General features: G+C 43.4%; 1 protein-coding gene across 3 annotated transcripts; it reads left to right on the top strand.

Moving 5' to 3' along the window:
- Positions 1-521: 521 nt before the first annotated feature.
- On the top strand, positions 522-19515 carry Cfap300 (cilia and flagella associated protein 300). Of its 3 annotated transcripts, XM_031345261.1 has the most exons (7): positions 522-722; positions 879-960; positions 5758-5833; positions 14070-14236; positions 15207-15379; positions 17455-17521; positions 18900-19515. In XM_031345261.1, exons 1-7 carry the CDS (start codon positions 571-573, stop codon positions 19026-19028), a joined length of 846 nt encoding a protein of 281 aa, XP_031201121.1. In that variant the 5' UTR covers positions 522-570; the 3' UTR covers positions 19029-19515. The 3 variants fall into 3 exon arrangements, with proteins under 3 accessions (XP_031201121.1, XP_031201122.1, XP_031201124.1); XM_031345262.1 differs by lacking the exon at positions 17455-17521; XM_031345264.1 differs by lacking the exons at positions 14070-14236; positions 15207-15379; positions 18900-19515 and having other exon boundaries at positions 17455-17513.
- The last annotated feature ends 363 nt before the right edge of the window (positions 19516-19878 follow it).

The raw sequence follows: 19878 nt of genomic DNA, 5'->3' as shown, positions 1-19878 counted from the left end.
CTTTCTGCCCTCTCCCTCTGTCCCTGCTCCCTTCTATATGACCTCTTAGTTCTTAAGGGTCAAGCGAAAGGAAATGTAGTAGAGGTAAAAAAAAAAAATTCTTCCACCTAAATCCTATTAACAGCTCCTAGACAAAAACTAAGTTGGCTCCTGAATGCGATTTTCGACAAGTAAACATACATCCCACACTGATTAGCATGTTGTGGTGTAGCGCCCGCGGGAGCCTGCCAGAGGTGTAACTTCAAAAGAAAAAGAGCCACAGACAAGCATAATATGTTCCTAAGCAGTCCCACTGTCTTTCAAGTCAAACCAATTTAATTAGACTTTTGCTTGGTGCAAAAGGAAATTGTCAGTTTCATGTCTAGTACTAAGAGTTTCTATCAACACAGAGACTGGCAACCTCCCTCCATTTCCTAACAGCCAGGCTAAGAGTCCTCAGTGGCAAGGTAGGTACACAGAAAGCCATGGCCCCTATGTACTGAGCCAAGGGACCCACTTCTCTCCCAGGCCCCGCCCTCTGAGCGTCGCCCCGCCCCCTGAACCTGGTGCGTTTTCTTCGGCTGTGTCGCTATGGAAACGACTACTCCTTTCTTTCCCTTGGTCTTAAGCAGGATGGCGGCTGGGGAGCCGCGGGATGGAGGCGGCTACTACTTCAGATTCCTGCCTCTTAGAACCTTCTCGTCTCTGAGCGCCCGGGAGATCACCAGCCGGCTCCGCCAGTGGTGAGGGCCAAGGGGCCATGCCCTCCGGGAGGGCTCGGGTCGGCGGGCTGGGGCCGTGGCACCGCGCTTGTGTTCTGGGGTTCTCTCCGTGTTCGTGTTCGTGCTTGCGCTCCCTCAACTCCGGGCAGGGCCCACTGACTCTTCCCCCTCTGCTAGGTCCATGCTGGGCAGAATCCAGGCGCAGGCGTTCAGCTTCGACCAGACGTTCCAGCCCTACCAAAAGGATGATTTTGTCATGGTTGGTATGGGGGGCCGGAGGAGGGGGCAGTCTCTTTTGATATTCTTGGGAACACTCCATGACATGTTCTTAGAGTTTGGGAGTAATAAAAAGTACAGGTTGGGTTTTCTTTTTTGTTTCTTAGGGGGCTTTTTGACACAGTGACTCATTCTGTAGACCAGACTAGCCTGGCATTCACTGGGATTCTCTTGCCCCTGCCACCCAAGTGCCACCATGACCACCTACCTTCAGAATTCTGCCTTAGATAACTTTACAAATCTGTAATTATTTTAGACAGTCTCACTGTGTAATTCATGATGGCCTGAACCCGTATCAGCCATCCCCTGCTTCAGCATCCCCAGTGCTGAAATACAGAGATGTGTTACCGACTTTGAATGAAAATTATAAGGGATTGTTTGTTTGTTTGTTTGTTTATTTGTTTGTTTCGAGACAGGGTTTCTCTGCGTAGCCCTGGCTGTCCTGGAACTCACTCTGTAGACCAGGCTGGCCTCAAACTCACAAATCTGCCTACCTCTGCCTCCCAAGTACTGGGATTAAATGTGTGTGCCACCACTGCCTGGCAAGGGATTTTTTTTTTAACAAGCACATCTTGTTTTTAAATACTATTACCTGGATCTACCCCTGACTTTATTAGGCTTAACTCCAAATACTTCTGGTTTCTGAAAATCTCACTCACTCTGAGAAGTGGACATCAAGCTCCAACAGCAGTGCCCAAACAGGATTTCCTCCCAAAAGTTTTGAGCAATGGCCTGTTTGAAAAACCCTTTAACTAGAAGGGAATTCTTTAAAGAAGGCAAAGTTCATTCAAAGGTGTGAGATTTTTATGTGCATCTTAAAATGGAGCCCCATCGTTTTCAGTGTTGCCTCCTACCCAATAGTAGGTAAAGTGTTTAGGTTTGTGAAATGACCTTCATTCCTTACCATTCTCCTCTGAGCATTGACTTTATAGTTGGCATGTAATCTATTCACTATGACACTTTCTAAAGGCCCACTGTGTGATATAGCTTCCTAAGTAGCCAGAGAGAGAAACCTCTGGAGGATGTCTTGGGCCCTCACCAGAATGCCAGCAAGTAACATGAGTCATCTTACCTACCCATTGGCATGAGTGGGGAGAGCAGGCAGGCAATCCATGCACCCACTGGCATGAGTGAGGAGAGCAGGCAGACCCACTGGCATGAGTGAGGAGAGCAGGCAGGCAAACCATGCAGTTGTCCCTAACTCCGGATATGAGTGCTTCACTCTCGTGAAACCTGTAGAGGTGAAGCCTCGCCTACTCCTTGTTCCAACTGGCCGGCTTCCCGTCGTCCCTTGTCATGACCCTGTCTCTTCTAAAGACACCTGTCAGACTGAATCAGTGGTCTGTCCTACAACAGGCTAACATTAACATCTACAATGACTGTCTTTCTGAGCACACTTTGAGGCTGAAGAAAGGACATGAATTCTGAGCTACATTTTCCAATCTGTTTGCCATAACAAAGGATAAATTGGTATGATAGTCCAATTTATACCTTTACCTGTGGTAGGGTTATAATGCCATATTACTACTAATTTCATGTCTTAGTCATGGTTAGATTTTGATAATTTACCAAAAAATAAAACCCTCTACAGATTTTTAAGATCAGAATTTTGAAATGCTCCTTTTTTTTTCTTCTTATTTATTTATTTTTGAGACACGGTTTCACTGTGTGGCCCTGGCTGTCCTTAAACTCACAGAGATTTGCCTATCCAAGTGCTGGGACTAAAGGTGTGTGCCACCACAACCAGTTTTTTTCTTTGATAGTTTTTGTTGTTTCCATATATAACATTTAATATACCTGTTTATTCAGGAAATACTTGTTAAATGCTTTCTTTATCCCACTTGGCAATGTTAAGCTGAGCTCTCATCCCAGACTATAAGGTACACACAGTTTCAATAAATCAGTCTCCACAACATACTGAAGTAATGTTGTAATAGATCCTGTAGGAAATGTCCTGGGCACAGAGGGAAGGGTCGACTGATGCAATATGACAGACGTGCACATTGCCTTTCCCTTCTTCCTGTTGGCTGCTCAGGAGGGTTCTTCAGTGAGCTCAGTGTGCATCTATAAAGCTCAACAGATTTCTCTCCATGATTCCAAGCATTTCTTTTTAATTTTAAAGTTCTTGTTGGGCTAGGGATGTGGCTGAGTTGGTAGAGTACAGTTAGCATGCACAATGCCCTGGGGTCCATCCCAGCACTATATACACCAGACACAGTGACATATACCTATAATCTTAACACGGGGAAGGATGGAGGCAAGTGGATCTGTTCAACTCATTTTTGGCCCAGGCTAGCTCAAAACCAAATAAAGCAAGACTCATATTTAAACTACTGGGGATCCACGCATGTGACACAGCCTCTAATTCCAGTTCTTTGAGCTATTCTTAGGGTTACTCTAAAATGAGTGCTTGCTGAGGTCCTCATTTTCCACTAACCCTGAAAATGGCTCAGAAGTACTTAGGAGGAGGCTTAAGGATGAGGAGATGCTGAAAGGAGTGGGGAGAAAGCGCCGAGTGAATCCTAGGGTTCTAACAGTTGACTAGAGTAGCTGACTTTACTAAACACGTAAAAGACAGGAGAGTAAATGATGCAAATTGAGTTTATTGTTAGGCATGTTCAGCTACAAGGTGTGTGCAGGTGGCTGTCTTCTGGCTCATTGACTGTAATGTTACTTTAGGGTCTCAAGAGAGCACTGTCAGATCAACATGGTAGGGCTCAGAGCCTCACCCTAGTGTGCCAGATAATGAGTTTTCCATGGAAACAGTAACAAGCCTTTTATTTTACAGAACTTTGCCTAGAGGCCTGCACAGGCTCCTGTGTCCACTTTAGGAGCAGAACTTAGGCCATGGCTGCATCCCATCAACCCTAGCAGATTTGGATGAGGGAATACTGGCTCAAAATTCCTAAAGGAAGAAAGGGCCAACAGGGACTATATAAGGCAGACCGACACTGCACTCAGGACTACGGGCTGGACTTGTAACTCAGCTTGTGTACCACCCACCTAGAAGGGGCAGGCCCTGGATTCAACTTCCATTACAGGAAAGGGAATGACAGACACCTTTTTCATGTTACCAAACACATTTATTTAATCTTTGCATCAGTACCTTTGTTACTGCAAACTATTTTGATATTTTCGAAGAGTATATCATTTTACTGAAGTTGACATTTAGGAAGACCCTGCAGATACCTTGATGTCAATTCTGTAACAAACCAACAAAGCCATTTACACATATACAGATACCCCTTCCGTTCTTGCTGTTTTTAAATATGTTTTTAATGACATAGTTGTGGTTTCAGTTTAAAAAGAAGCCTTCCTTTGATTTAATAACGGGCCTTTATAAGAATGTTTCAGGAGGCTGGAAAGATGGCTCAGCATTAAGAATGTTTGCTGTTACTGCATAGGACCCAGGTTTGGTCTCCAGAAGCCACATGGTGGCTCACCTACCTGTAACTCCAGTTCCAGAGGTTATAGTGCTGTCTTCTGAGGCACTTTTATGAATGCTGACCAAAAACACTAAAAATATAAAAATAATCTTTTTATAAAATCTATTTTAAAAATTTTTTTCAATTGGCTCCCAGTCAGTTGCTGCAAGTCAGTTGGTCTACTTCTGTTTATGACATCTAAACATAATTAAAGGAACACCAAGAGTTTGAGACAGGCTGGCCTCACACTCTCGATCCTCCTGCTGAAGACTGTAAGCACATGTCTTCCTAGCTAGTTGATTTAATTTCTTTTAATTAAAAAATTCTATTTTCTCTGTCTCTCTCTGCCTGTCTGTGTGTGTGTATGTATGTACTCATGTGTGTGTTTATGTGCATGGGTGACCTTGTGCCATAGTACACATGTGGAAGCTGAAAGGCAACTTTGAGAGTCAGTTCTTTTCTTCAAATACATGGAGCCTGGATTGGACTCAGGTCCTAAGACTTGTTTGTTTTATCTTCTGAACCACTATCCCTTGGTTTCAGTTTTTTCTTTCCTTAAAGAATAAAATACAATAACCTTTTTCTTGATTTAAAGTTCTTCTAGCCAGTGTGATGATGCTACATGTCTTTAACCCAGCACTTAAAGATAAAAGTAGGGGCCTCCAGAGTGCAAGGTTATCCTTGGATATATAGCAAGTTACAAGTGCGAACAAGGCTAGCTTGGGTGCTGGAGCTGTGGCTAGCAGTTATGAGCACTGACTGCAGTTCCAAAGGAGCAGGGTTCAAATCCCAGTAACTGCTTGATGGCTCACTCAGCGGTTAAGAGCACTGACTGCTCTTCCGAAGGTCCTGAGTTCAAATCCCAGCAACCACATGGTGGCTCACAACCATCCATAATGAGATTTGATGCCTTCTTCTGATGTGTCTGAAGACAGCTACAGTGTACTTACATATAATAAATAAATAAATCTTTAAAAAAAAAAAACAAAAAAAGAAGGTTAGCTTGGAAACATGAGACACACTGTCAAAAAAAAAAAAATCCTTCAAGCTGGACATAGTTGGCTCATGCCTGTACTCCTAGCACAGTGTTGAGACCAGAGGATTAAGATTTTGAGGGAAATTCTGGGCTACATAGCAAATTCAAAGCCAGCCTGAGCTACAGAAGGAGAGCCTGTCAGGAAGACAAGCTGGGGTTGTAGCTCAGTGGTAGAGCAGTTGTTCAGTGTAGACAGGTCCTGGGTTTGATGGCCAATACCTCAGGAAAAGGCAGTAAGGAAGCAAAGCTTTTCTTCATTGTATCAAATGGTCTTTTATTAATTTTGTTCTAACATGCTCCCTTGCAATTTGTATTTTAGGCTTTTTTCAAAGACCCAAATGTTATTCCAAATTTGCAGTTACTCTCAGATTCTTCTGGACAGTGGACCACATTAGGTAAAGATTTTTACATTTTAATTTCCAAGTTACTATTTTAATAAAATTTTGCCTCAGCAATTATCACTAGTGATTTGTATCCGTAAAGTACAAATTGTGACGTTGTGATAATGTATGACCAGTTGTGTCAGGCCTTCCCTGCATCTCTGTCCTGGGAGTCTCTTGCTGTCATCCTGGCATAGCACAGCAGAACAATTTTCTCTCAGTAGTTTAGAAAAATATGCATCATATATTTTATATTTGAATATCCTGCTAAAGGCAAGTCTCGTTGATATGAGTAAGAGGAAACAGGCCCTTCTGGAATTCATTGATACAATAAGTGGGGACATGTTGAGATCCCCAGCATCACATAGTCGGGTGTATTTGTACACACCTGTAACACCTATAATCCCAACACTGGAGAGATAGAGCAGCTGGATCAGAAGTTTAAGGCCATCCTCTGATACATGGCCAATATAAGGAGAAGGATGGAATGAAAGGATGGAATGGTTCACCAGTTAAGAGGCACAGTGCCCTTCCAGAGGACCTGAGTTCACTTCCTAATACCCATATCTAGCATAACACTATTGCCTATGACTCCAGCTCCAGGGGCCTCCATGACACCTGTGTACACTTCCAGACCCCCACATGGACATGTACACACATGTAACTAAACCTCTTGAAAGAGATAGGGAAAGAAAGGCTAATAGTGTGCTCCAGGTTTTTCCATAGAAGTGAGAGCATGGTGAGGGAAATGGTCAGGCACCCAGAGGGGAAGGCTCGGGACAGTATCCACTGATGGGAAGGCCTGGGCAGAGCATGGCCATAGCTCTCATGGGGTTCAGACATTAATTGGCTGCCCTGGAATGGTTTAGAATAATAACAAATCATAGAGTAATTACTTCTTAAAGGGGGGACCTTTCTCTAGATAATAAGACACTAAAGCAGTCCTGGGAAGTTTTATTTTTAAAAGTGTGTGTGCACACACCTATGTACAGTGTCTGCACTTGTCATTTGGAGATGAGGAGGTCAGAGGAACACTTTCAGGAATCAGTTCTTCCAAACTAAAGCCATCAGGCTTGCCTGGGCAGCACTTTTACCAACTGAACCATCTCTCCTAAAACCAACATGAATAGCACATTTTAAATTCAAGGTTAAGGTCTCAGCCATGCAACAGGTTACACCATTCCACTTAGGGAAAAAAAATATGTAATACCAGCTTGTGTACAAGTTATTGCAAATTGTTTAGAAATTCGATGTTTTGTTTAGGAGGGAGTCTTTTGTTAAACTTCCAAAGTGTGTCTTCTTGGAACTCTACAAAGCCTTAAAACAAAGTAACTGATAGAGTATCTGTCAAGAACGAGGTACAAAACAAAGTAACTGTTAGAGTATCAGTCAAGAACAAGGTACAAAAAGCTTTCTGTTAGACTCAGCAGGTCAGATTTTATTGCTGTTGGCCAAGGACTGCTGCCAAATTCAAAGGAGAAAGCTGGTACAGCCTGATCTGTAGACTACGTACAAAATTAAACTCAGTTTCTAAACTCATGTATTTGCCAACTTGGATTTTTCAAGAGCGAATAATCAGAGCTAGGTGGCATGGAGTTTTTAAAATGTCCATAGTAACTTCAGTTCACTAGATTCACAGAAGGAAACAGCAAGTCACCTCACCCTGGCATGGGCTTCACGGAGCAGAGCTCCCTTGCTCCTAAGTTTTCTTCATGATTTCACTTTTAAAAAATGTATTCTATGAGAATTTTATACATGAATGCAATGAGCTTTAACATAACTTCTCCCCTACAGTCCCCTCCAAGTCTTGTGGGTCACCTCCCCAAAACAATTCCCACCTCCACCTTTGTTTTCAGAGAACTCTCCAAGCCCAGTAGGGCTGTCCACTTGTGCATAGGTGTGCAGCATTCCCCAGAGCATGGGTGAATTACCAGAGGCCACACCCCAAAAGAATGATCCCCCTCACCCGGCTCCCCCAGAATGCCAGCAGCCAGTATCTCCTGGGTTAGGGGTGGGTCCTTGTTAGCTCCTCCTGTCTCATTGGTCTACTGTAGGTAACCACAGCTGCTGTGGGTTAATAAGTGCGGCAGGCCTGTCACAGCTCAGCACTTGGACTCATCCTCCAGCTCTTAACATTCTTTCCACCTCTGTCAAGGTGTCCCCTGAGCCCTTGCTGTTGAGTTGCAAAATTACATGTATTCATGGTGTATGTGGAGGTCAGAGAACAGTTTGCAGGACTTGGTTCTCGGTCCACCATGCAGGTCCCTGGAATCTGATTGTGCTGACCTCATTGGGTCTCTTTCCCCTCTGAGCCATTTTACCAGACCTATTCTAAACTGGGGATGAAACCCTGCACACAGAGAGCTTCTGAAGTTCCATGTTTGCCTCACGGGTAATAACTCCAAGTTTAAAATGAGAAACACTCCACTTGGGTCTATTTTCTAAGATGTATTTTCTATTTATGTGTACGTGCATGGATATGCACATGCGTGCAGGTGCCTACAGAGACCAGAGAAGGGTGTTGGATGCCCTGGGGCTATGGTTTCGAGCACTGAGCTGCCTGGCTGGGTGCTGAAATCTGGAAGAGCAGGGAGCGTTCTTAAGCATGACACAGACTCCAGCCCAGCACTCCTATTTTGAAGAGGGATTTCTTGTATGTTCCCAATGCTCTTCAGCAGCCTGTCTTCTTTCCTCCCCTCTCATTTCTGTTGCTGTTATATTTCTGGTAGATTGGCATCTCCCCCTCAGTTTATAAACAACAAGAACAACAACAAAAGATCAGCTTTTTATGTTTCTCTGAGACGGAGTCTTACTCCATAAACCAGGCTGTTTGAAACTGTGTGCAGTCCAGATTTAACTTTGAACTCAAAGGAATCCTCAGCATCTGGAGTGCTGGGAGTGCAGGCCTATGCCACCACATCCATTTTATGCAATGCTGGGAATTGAACCAAGGGCATCATGCATGCTAGGAAGTCGTCTCCCAACCGAGCGAAGCTATGTCGCCAGCCCCAGAAGGAGGCATTGTTAAGCAAGAAGGGACGGGAAGGGAAGATTGTGAAGGTTTTAGCCTCAACAAATTGTGGGAAAAAAACAAGAAACCTTATTCTGAAGAGAACACCAAGGATATGGTCGGAAACCATCTTATGAAGGGATCAGGGCGTGACTCTGGATTTTGTTAGTCACTGCAGCAGAAACCAGAAATAGAAATAGGATAGTATCAGTAAAAATGCTGCTGGCTTGAGCTAGGAGCTTGTGGATGTTTTAAACTAGGGGCTGGGCTATAGAATGCCTCAGCTTTCAACACGAGCTGTTTGTTAAAAAAAGGAAAGACCCAGAAGGTGGTTCCGAGCAGGAGAGAGGGCTCAGCAACTAAAAGCTTGTACTGCTCTTCCAGAGGACCTGAGTTCAGTTCATAGCACGTATGCGCGCGTGTGCACACACACACACACACACACACACACACACACACACACACCTCACATAATTTTAAAAAATAATCTTTTTTTTTTTTTTTTTTTAAAAAAAAGAGGTGAATCAGAGGTCATTTTCCCACACCAGATAGCCTCTAATCTTATCATCAAAGACAGGGCCACCCATACAGAGCTTGGGGCCAAACTAACCCCTAGAAACCTTAGGAATTGTTCACCTGGTGCCTGAAGCACTCTCCTGCAACCAAGGAGCTATGGGAACACTCCCAGTAAGCCCAGAAGGCATAAGATAAAACTAAAATGAATTGTCCTTGTGCCGAAGAGTACAAGGGAATCAATCTCTCTGCTCTCAGGCTTGCTGGGAAGCTGTCATCCAGGCCCTAGACGTCTTTCTGGTTTGAAGTGGAAATGGCTGTCCCATACTCATCTCATTGCTGTATTTAATTTAATTTAATTTAATTTTAACTCAATTTTATTTTATTTATCTTGGATTTCTCACTCTGAAGACCAGGCTGGCCTGGAACTCAGAGATCCACCTGCCCCTGCCTCCTGAGTGCTGGGATTGAAGGTTTGCACCACCAGTGTATTTTAGGAATACTGCCTCAAGAGTAAACTCTACCTCTGTCTTACTTGTACCCAATTTAGACAAAATTTTGAGCCTTCATGAGGTAAAGTCTGGAATCTTTTGAGGCTGGATGAGTAGTATTTTGCATGTTGAGGAAATTGAATTTAGGAACTAGGGACAAAACCTTGACTAAATTGTATTACCCTGACTTCATCTGTTCTCAGTTACTTCCCAGCAGCCCCTGCTCAGAATACAGTGACACTGGGTTAGACCATCACCTGTGATGGTAGAATGCACCAGTCCATGGCAAATGCTCTTTCACACCTTCAAATTGAATTTAATTTAGTAAGTCAGACTTATTAAAATGACATACTAGCCAGGTTGGGGTGCACACCAGTAGACCCTTCATGATGGGAAGTGGGGGTGGCAGATGCAGGTTGCAGGTTATTGCCAGTTCAGGGCCAGCCTGGTTTACAAAAACTATCTTGGCATGCACACCTGCACATGTCACGGCTTCTCCCGTGCAGTGTCCACCAGTCAATGCCACGGATCTGCCAGGCATTCCTTGAGGCCGCTTGGTCTTTCAGAAGTGCCCAGAGTTATCCCATCGTAGTCTGTAGGCTCTTTATCTACTCCCAAGAGGGTGGGCCTCAGAAATAGCAGGCCCTTCTCTCTGCAGCACAGCTTTTGAAGTCACTGAAGCACACACGGCTCCTGGCTTCAGGCATCTTTCTCGGGCCCCGTGTCCAGGATTATAACCTGCAATGACAGGTTCCAACATGAGCTGGTGGATAGCCAAACCAGGAAGTGCAAACAGTTGCCAGGGTTCCTTTCAAGCCCTGGCATTTCTCAGACTGGTGATACAGCAGTGGGCCTGTAAGGTGGGCCTCAGCAGTAGCTGTAGGGGCCCTGGGTTCAGGTCCCAAGACCTGTACCCCTTAAAAACAGCAGGGTGGTCAGAAGGCAAAAGAACATCATCTTATATAAGGCTGTATATAGGTTAAAAGCAGGGGAGACATTGATTGAGATGATAATAAAAATATTTGTCTTCACCTTTATAAATGTATAATTTAATTTGTACTAACAGAAAGATCTTTGTTTTGCTTTTTGTTGTTGTTTTTTTTGTTTTTTGTTTTTTTGAGGCAGGGTTTCTCTGTGTAACCCTGGCTGCCCTAGAACTCACTCTGTAAACCAGGCAGGCCTTAAACTTGCAGAGATCCACCTGCCTCTGCTTTCCTTCTGCTAGGATTAAAGACTTGTGTTACCACCATGCCTGTGAAAATTCTATTTCTAAAAGAAATATTAAAGGAGTAAGTGTAGCCTGGGGACTGGGAGGCAGAGGGAGGAGCCATGGCCATATAGGAAGCAGAGCCCAGTGCAGTTATTTATTCCACTCTTACCTTAAGACATGCAGTGACTTGGTCAGAACTGCTCTAAGTTTTACCGTGGCCTGGAACACTTTCTGTGTCATACACGCTATCAGTGAGACCTAAAGCAGACTTTGTGATGAAGAGAAAACATTTCAAGGCATCCTCAAAGACTTCACAGATGATAATTAATTAAATTATTGGTTTGGTTTTAATGTTTTGTTTTCTGAAAGAAGATCTCACTGTGCAGCCCTCGTTGGAACTTGCTATGTTGATCTATCCTCCTGCCTTTGCTTCAAGTGATAAAATTGTAGATGGAAACCACCACAATGCTCAGCTTTTTGTTGTTAACATTTATGTGTGCACACATGCCCTAGGATGAGTTTCAGGAGTTGGTTCTGTTCTTTCATCGTGTGGGTCCAGTGGATTGAATTTCGATCATCAGAATTGGTAGCAAACACCTTTTTCCACTGACCCCATTATGCCAACCCTTGGTGCTTTGGTTTGGTTTGCGTGTGTGTATGTGTGTGTGTGTGTGTGTGTGTGTGTGTGTTATCTTAAAGATCTGTTTTATTTTTAATTATACCCATGTCTTTGTGGATGTATGGGTTTGAGTATAGCTGTCTGTGGAGGTCCGAGGTGTCAGGTCTCCTGAGAGCTGGAGTTACGGGTCTTGTGAGCCATCCACTGTGGGTGCTGGGAACTGAATTCATGTCCTCTATAAGAGCAGTTCATACTCTAAACCACAAAGACATCTCTCTCTCCTGACTAGCCCTACCTCACCCACACCCACCTGTTTTGAGACAGTTTCATTTTGAAGTTCAGGCTAGCCTGTCCAAGAAAGCTAGGCTACAGTCTCTCAAGGCTGGCCTTATAGGTATATGCTACCATATCTAGCTCTAAATTTGTGTAATATAAATTATAGAGCATTTAGAATTATGAAAACCCAAAATATGTGAAGGAGTCTTAAGCTTTCATGGGCAATGCTACACTTTATCTTTGCCAAAAGGCAAAGTTTTATAGGCAGTTCTGACATTAGAGTTTCAGTAGAGTGCATGCTGGCATGCAGGATCCCTGGATTCTGTCCCTGGCACCAAATAGTGCTAGGCATGGTTGTACATACCTGTAATCCTACCACAGAGAGGCAGAAGCAGAAGGTCAGAGTGTCTGCTGCATGGTAATGTCATGATCAACATGGGTTACATGAAACTTTGTCCAGGTACCAACACACACACAAAGGTACACACACACACAAGGGTGCACACATACAGAGCTGTCTACAAATCTCTTGTGAAGCACACAAAGTATTTTGCTGTAAGGTATTATCTAATCTATGTTCACCTAGTTCTGAAATAAGAATGTATTTTAAATTATTTTTTAGTTTTTGCTTTTTGAAACTTGAGTATCACCCTAAAGCCCATACTAGCTTAAAACTTATTAACAACCCAGCCCATCTTCAGACTTGTGGCAGCTCCTCCTATGTTACCCTTCTAAATGCTGAGATTGGCTCTAAAGTGTGTGTGTGTGTGTGTGTGTGTATGTGCCTGTGTTACCCTTCTGAATGCTGAGATTGGCTCTAAAGTGTGTGTGTGTGTGTGTGTGTGTGTGTGTGTGTGTGTGTGTGTGTGCCTGTGTTACCCTTCTGAATGCTGAGATTGGCTCTAAAGTGTGTGTGTATGTGTGTGTGTGTGCCTGTGTTACCCTTCTGAATGCTGAGATTGGCTCTAAAGTGTGTGTGTGTGTGTGTGTGTGTGTGTGTGTGTGTGCCTGTGCTACCCTTCTGAATGCTGAGATTGGCTCTAAAGTGTGTGTGTGTGTGTGTTTTAAGATTTATTCTTCACCTCCTTGCAGGGGCAGGGGTGACAGACACACACCTTTAACCCCACCCCAAGGGAAGCAGAGGCACTCCAATCTCAGAGTTCAAGGTCAGCCTACTCTGTAGATGTAGAGGAAGTTCTAGGACAAACAGATAAGCACAGAGAAACCCTGTCTCAAAAGAGAAAGAAAGAGAGAGAGAGAGAGAGAGAGAGAGAGAGAGAGAGAGAAAGAGAGAGAGAGAGAAGGAAAAAGAAAGGAAAGAAAATTTTCTTTTTTTATCTTATATCTATGTGTTGGTGTGGGGTAGGTACTTACTGAAATCTTGGAGCTAGAGTTAGAGGTGGTTGTGAGCCATCTGAGGTGGGTTGTTGGATCTAAACAATGGTCCTGTCAAAGAGCAGCAAATGTTCTTAACCACTGATCCCTAAACTTTATTTCAATGTAAATTGTATTGGTAGTACTAATACTGTGTCTATATATCTGTGTGCATGTGTCACAGAAAGTACCTTGGAGGTGGGTTTTGTCTTTCTCTGGTAGTCAGGAACTAAACTGATGACTTTGTGCAGCACTTTCGACCACTGAGCCATTGAAATATGCATCACATTTGGTTACTACTTAAAATCTGTACAAATCTGTACATAGCGCTCGATTTTAGAAATAGCTAACAATGGGAGCTGGAGCCAGGCATGGTGGCACAATCTTTAATCTCAGCTCTCAGTGAAAGGCAACTGTCTATGAGTTTGAGGCCAGCCAAATCTACATAGTGAGTTCTAGGACAGCTAAGGCTACATACCAAAACTTTGACTCAAAAACAAAACAAAACAAAACAAAGAAAAAAACCAGAGGAATGGAATTTGAATCCAAGTCATATGCTCATAACTGCTTGTCACTCCAGCTCCAGGGGATCTGATGCTGCCTTTTGACCTCCATGAGCACCTGCACTCACATACCAGATACACAGATAACACATATACACATAAATGAAAATACGTTCTTTTTAAAAGGTTTAGAAATAACTAAAATCACTAAATGCACTTTTGCATCTTTGTTCTTTATAAAATATCTTCTTTCAGGAACTGAAGTGAAAAAAATTGAAGCTATAAATGTTCCATGCACACAACTTTCAATGTCATTTTTCCAACGGTTATACGACGAAAATATTGTACGAGAAAGTGGACACATTGTCAAGTGCCTAGACTCTTTCTGTGATCCATTTCTCGTTTCAGATGAACTGAGAAAAGTAAGTAAAGAATTTTAAAATTTCACAGTGGAACTTTATTGAAGGAAATATAAAATATCAAAACCCAAAGCCTGAGTAAAACTCTTAAGCTGCCTCTAGCTAGTTGATATGACCAGTGCTGGTTTTTTTTTTTTTTTTTAGAGTGTGTACTTAGCGATTTGTATCTGTCGGTCAGATGTTTCTGACATGTGAGAGTACAGATTTGGCTAACAATAGACATTCATACAACAGTTCCTCTCAACAGTTAATTGGCTCAGTGTGTCTACAATTCACAGGTAGAGAAATTCTGACCTATTTAATGAGTAGCTATTGTCTTCTGTTGGAGTCTTTAAATCAAATGAATATTAAGAATATTTATAGAAGACCAGTTATAGTGCCACATGCTTGTAATCCTAGCACTTAAGAGGTGAAGGCAAGGGGATCAGGAGTTCAAGGCCAGCCTGGCCTACATAGTTATAGACTACACTGGGCTATATATTGAGACCTGTCTCAAAAACAAAACCAACAAAACTAAACTAAGAATGGAGTTTAGGACATAGCAGTTGCGAGAGTATGTGATCTAGTCAGAGGGCAACAACAGACTCCCTGGGCCTGAAGTAAGCACAATGCCTTGTGCTTGATTCCAAGCACTGCATAAACCACAAACATGGCATGGTGCACGTGCCTATTAAACGTAGTTTAGGGTGGCCTTGACCTTATGATCCTGTTTCCACCCTAATACTGCTTTACAGAATGCACCACTACACCATGGCCATGATTGGTTCTCCAAATAAGCAAAAGGTCGGTCTGGAAGTATAGTTAAATGGTGGAGTGTACACCATCAGAAACATGACTCTGTGTGATCCCCAGTATACAAAAGTATTAAGTTTAAAATACTTATTTAAAGTATATGTTAAAACTCCCAAAGTGTAAAATCATAACCATAAATTCAATATGTTACATTGTATTAAGATGATTTTTTTAATCTTAGGTTTTGCTAATGGAAGACTCTGAAAAATATGAAGTCTTTAGCCCAGCGGAAAGGGAAGAGTTCCTTTTCTGTCTTTTTAAGCATCTCTGCCTCGGAGGGTCGCTTTGTCAATATGAAGATGTGCTAAAGCCATATCTGGAGACAGCAAAGTTGATCTATAAGGATCTGGTGAGGTAATGTTCGCACTGTGGAATTTAATTATAAACGGGTGGAAGCACCCAGTGTCGTTCATGCTCATATTGGCGCTGTGCTGGCCCTTTTGTAGTTTGCCTCTGACTTCTGGAGGCAAGGATTTCATGACTATGGCTTGTTTTCCATTTTGTTTATTTGTTCGTGGGATGATTTTTTCCCCCAGTACTGGTATTGAATTCATAGGCAAGTATTCTGCCATTGAGGCAGCAGCCCTGGCTTTAGGGTTCTTATCAGTTCTTGTGTGGTTTGGTTTGTCTTGTCCTGTGACACAGTTTTTGTTTTTGTTTTTGTTTTTGTTTTGTTTTGTTTTTTGTTTGTTTGTTTGTCTTTTTCAAGACAGGGTTTCTCTGTGTAGCCCTGGCTGTCCTGGAACTCACTCTGTAGACCAGGCTGGCCTCGAACTCAGAAATCTGCCTGCCTCTACCTCCCAAGTGCTGGGATTAAAGGCGTGTGTCACCACTGCCTGGCTCTGTGAGACACTCTTACACTGCATCTCAGGCTGCCTTAGAACTCACTGTGTAGTCCAGATGTGGATTCCCAGAGGGACCCCGCACTCACATCCCGGGAGTGACAACCCCACACACCACCAAGACATGGACTTGATGCAATCTGCACGAAGCTTTTTATTCCAGTTAGCTGGGGTGAAACTCATATCCCTCGCAGGGGTAGAGGAGTCTGGCCCCAACCAAGGTCTTAGGCAGATTTTTATTCCTGTGCAGTTGCTGGGGCAAAAGGGAAGACTGGGGTAAGGGGAAGGTATGGGGAGGTTTCGGATTGGTGCTGGCTTGTGCTAGGGTCCAGGGGCCAGCTAGCCACCTGGCAATTGTTTTGGGCCAGGTTGTTTCTGGGTTCTCAGGCCAGGTCTTCTTGGTTCCCTTGTTTCTGGATTCTGGAAGCTGCTGGTCTCCCATTGTTTTTAGGTTCTGGGAGCCAGTCTCCCACTGAGTTTAACTATCTAAATTCCCGCAGTACAGTTTGAAAACTTAATCTTACACAGGCAGTTCACCTACCTCAGCAGCCCAAGTGCTGGTATCCTCTGGTGCCCAGCTCCCTACACTTAGTTCCCAGTCTTTTCATTCTTGTCCTTTTCTTGTTCAGACCTGCCACTTACTTTGTCCCATCCAGTGCTGTGTTAGCAACTGCTATGTTCCATCCTTCTTCCTCCATCCACCCTCCCTTAAGTACAGAAAGAACAGGAGAGATCACAAAATGTGTGTGGAGGTGGGGGAGAGAGGCAGGGGAGAGGTATAAAACCTTTATTCTAAATAAGTAGGAGAATTTTCATTTAGATATAATCTTTACCCTTGCAAGTTAACGCCAAGATATGTGGTTAACTTTAGAATTCTACTAGGCACACCCTCCCTCCCTGTCTCCCACCCTCCCTCCATCCCACCCTTTCTTATTGAAGCTCAGTTCAAGAGTAGACTATAAACTGGGAGGTGGTGGCGCACACCTTTAATCCCAGCACTTGGGAGGCAGAGGCAGGTGGATTTCTGAGTTCGAGGCCAGCCTGGTCTACAGAGTGAGTTACAGGATAGCCAGAGCTATACAGAGAAACCCTGTCTCGAAAATACCAAAAAAAAAAAAAAAAGAGTAGACTATAAACTTGAGCCTGAAGAGATGGCTCAGCACTTAAGAGAGTCTACTACTTTTCCAAAGGATCCCAACTTGTCCCAGAAACCACAGGGCAGCTTACAACCACTTGTAACTCAGAGATCTGCCTGCCTCTGCCTCCCAAGTGCTGGGATTAAAGGCATGCGCCACCAATGCACGTCCCGGCAAAATTTTTTAAAGACCTGAAGAGTAATGACAATTCATAAAAAGAACAGGTGAACTGATGGCATGTTATTTTTATGATTTATTTGCATGTACAAGTCCAGTGAGGGCAGAAGAAGGTGTTGTAGCCCCTGGAGTTACAGGAGTTAGAGCCTCCTGATATGGACTCCAGGAACAGAATCCAGTTCCTCTGCCAGAACAGTGGGTTCTCTGTACCATTGAGTTCTCTCCAGCCCCAGGCTTGTCATATTTTAAATGTGCCCTTTTTTTCCCATCTTAGTGTTCGGAAACATCCTCGAACCAAGGAAATACAAATTACCTCTTCTGTCTTTAAAGTAAAAGCCTACGTGAGTATTGAGCTAGTTAATTACTCATTAAAAAAACAGTTGCTATCCTTGTGGCTTATGCTGTCCACTGTTATGTGTATGTTTGCTACGATGGCACTGAGTACTTATGAAAATCAAATGTGATAGGGTTCAGCTTCATGGAGAATCATGTCAGGAGCCTGCTCTCAGGAAGAAGAAGCAGAAGCTCTGAAGGAATGCTACTTACTGCTGTACTCTCAGTCCTGTCTTCAAGCTCTGAGAATAGCCTTCTCCACCTTGAGCACTAAGGGCTTTTCCAGCCCAAAGTTCCACACTCTTTCCACAGTCCTTCCCAAAACATGGTCAGGTCTATTACAGCAATGCCCACTCTCCTGGCACCACCTTCAATACTTATCTGCTTGCTGCTGTCGAGATGGAGCATGGATCTGCACCATCTTGGGAGAGGGGAGGGTTCTTGCCTTACAGTCCCAGTTCACGACTGAGGGAAGCCAAGGCGGGGCTAAAGCAGAGTCCATGGGAAAGCACTACTTACTACTTCTCCTCTTGGCTTGTTCACCCTGCTCTCTCATATGATCCAGACCACCTGTCCAGTGCCAACACTACCCACGATGGGCTAGGTTCCTCCTACATCCATTATTAATGAAGATAATGCCCCACAGACATACCCACACGCAAGTCTGATAGAAGTAATCCCTTAAGAAAGATCCTCTCTTCCCAAAGACCAAGTTGGTGACAACATGTGGCAGGCATGTGGACTCACCAAGTATCCCATTAGTCCATAACGAGCTTCTCTTAGACTGGCAGATGCAGAAAAGGTACAAGCTTAGAATCCTAGCATTCAGGGAACTAAGGCAGAAGGCTATCAAGCTCTAGTGTAGCTTGGACTACCTAATGAAACCCTATCTCAATACACACATACCCCAAAATAAGAAAAAAGCAAGCCAGGCATGGCAGCTCACACCTGTAGTCCAGCACTACGGCAGTATTGCCATGAGTTTGGGGCTAGCCTGGGGCACACAGTTAAATAAACCACAATGAAAAAGGAAAAGTACCATGGAAAGACTATGACGGGACTATACATTCCTTCAGAGCAAGAAGCACAGTTGTGATCCCTGTGTGTAATAGACTTATACTATTAATAATACTCCTGGTGGTTTGTTGCCAAATTTTTATCTAAAACATATTTTTATCTATATTTAATGATTTGTTATTGAGACAGGCATCTTGCTGCACACTCGGGCGCACACTCAGTCCTTCTGCCGCAGCTTCCAGAGGGCTGGGATTAGAGTTGTATCCCATTATACCTGCCTATGCTTTATGATGCTTGGGCAGAAATATGTATGATAGCCAAAGACTTCAATGTGGTTGAATACTAAATAATTGCAGCTTCTCTTTTCAGGACTCTATTGGTGTGTGCTACCCTTCACCGAAAGAGCATGAGCAGACATTCTCGTATTTCGTTGTGGATCCCATCAAGCGCCATGTGAATGTCCTATACCATTGCTATGGTGTAGGGGAAATGGCTTAGTATTGTTTAAGCCATCTGCTATACTGTTCTTTAATTCACTGTGTCTCTACCAGCACTAACAGGTACATATATGGGCTCTTTGCAGACCAATCAAAGGCCACTGTAATGAGCCCATTTTGAGCTGAAGAGAACAAACACCAAAGTGCCTATTTCTCAATTTGCCCAGCATACTTGTGCTGGAATCCCGGATAGATCCTGTACAAAGTAGAAAGTCACAAGTTCATGTTTGTTCTATTAAGATTGAGCCACATTCCTAATTTCCTTTTTTTAAATTTGTTTTTAGTGTTTTGAGGAAGTGTCTCATGTACCCTAGGATAGGTGAACTTGAACTTACTATGTAGCTAAGGCTGGTCTTGAACTCCTGACCCTCTTGCCTCTACCTTTTGAGTGTTGTAATACAAACATGGACCTGGCTCTGTGTACACTGTTTGGGAAAGCTAATTGATTCTGGATTAGAATTGAAATATTAAACATCTCCACCACCAGCCATTAATGTGAATTAATATGACTATTTGACTTCAGTTCATGCAATTACATTTTTATCATTGCAGAAAGGTTTAGGTCTTGTTGGCATGATAGCACATGCCTTCAATCACAGTACTCAAGAGGGAGTAGCAGCAGTTCTCTATGAATTCAAGGCCAGCCTGGTCTACAGAGCAAGTTCTAAGATAGCCAGGGCTACACAGAGAAACCCTGTCTTGAAAAGTAAAAAAGGTTTATATCTCTACATATAGGAAAAACATAAAATTCTTTTGCTTCATTTTTCCACTTAAAATCCTCAGTTAAAAATAATTGTAAACTCTGGGGGCTATAGAAACGGCTTTGTGGTTAAGAGCACTCACTGCTCTTC

The sequence above is a fragment of the Mastomys coucha genome, unplaced genomic scaffold, assembly GCF_008632895.1.
Source record: "Mastomys coucha isolate ucsf_1 unplaced genomic scaffold, UCSF_Mcou_1 pScaffold23, whole genome shotgun sequence".
NCBI lineage: Eukaryota > Metazoa > Chordata > Mammalia > Rodentia > Muridae > Mastomys > Mastomys coucha.
This window is presented reverse-complemented; position numbering and strand designations above follow the sequence as displayed.

Excerpts from the sequence above, each read along its gene's own strand:
- Cfap300 (XM_031345261.1), top strand. The coding sequence starts at position 571 with ATGGAAACGACTACTCCTTTCTTTCCCTTGGTCTTAAGCAGGATGGCG. Across the intron at positions 14,237-15,206 it reads TTTCAGATGAACTGAGAAAA|GTTTTGCTAATGGAAGACTC; the intron begins GTAAGTAAAGAA and ends TTTTAATCTTAG. Across the intron at positions 15,380-17,454 it reads ATCTATAAGGATCTGGTGAG|TGTTCGGAAACATCCTCGAA; the intron begins GTAATGTTCGCA and ends TTCCCATCTTAG.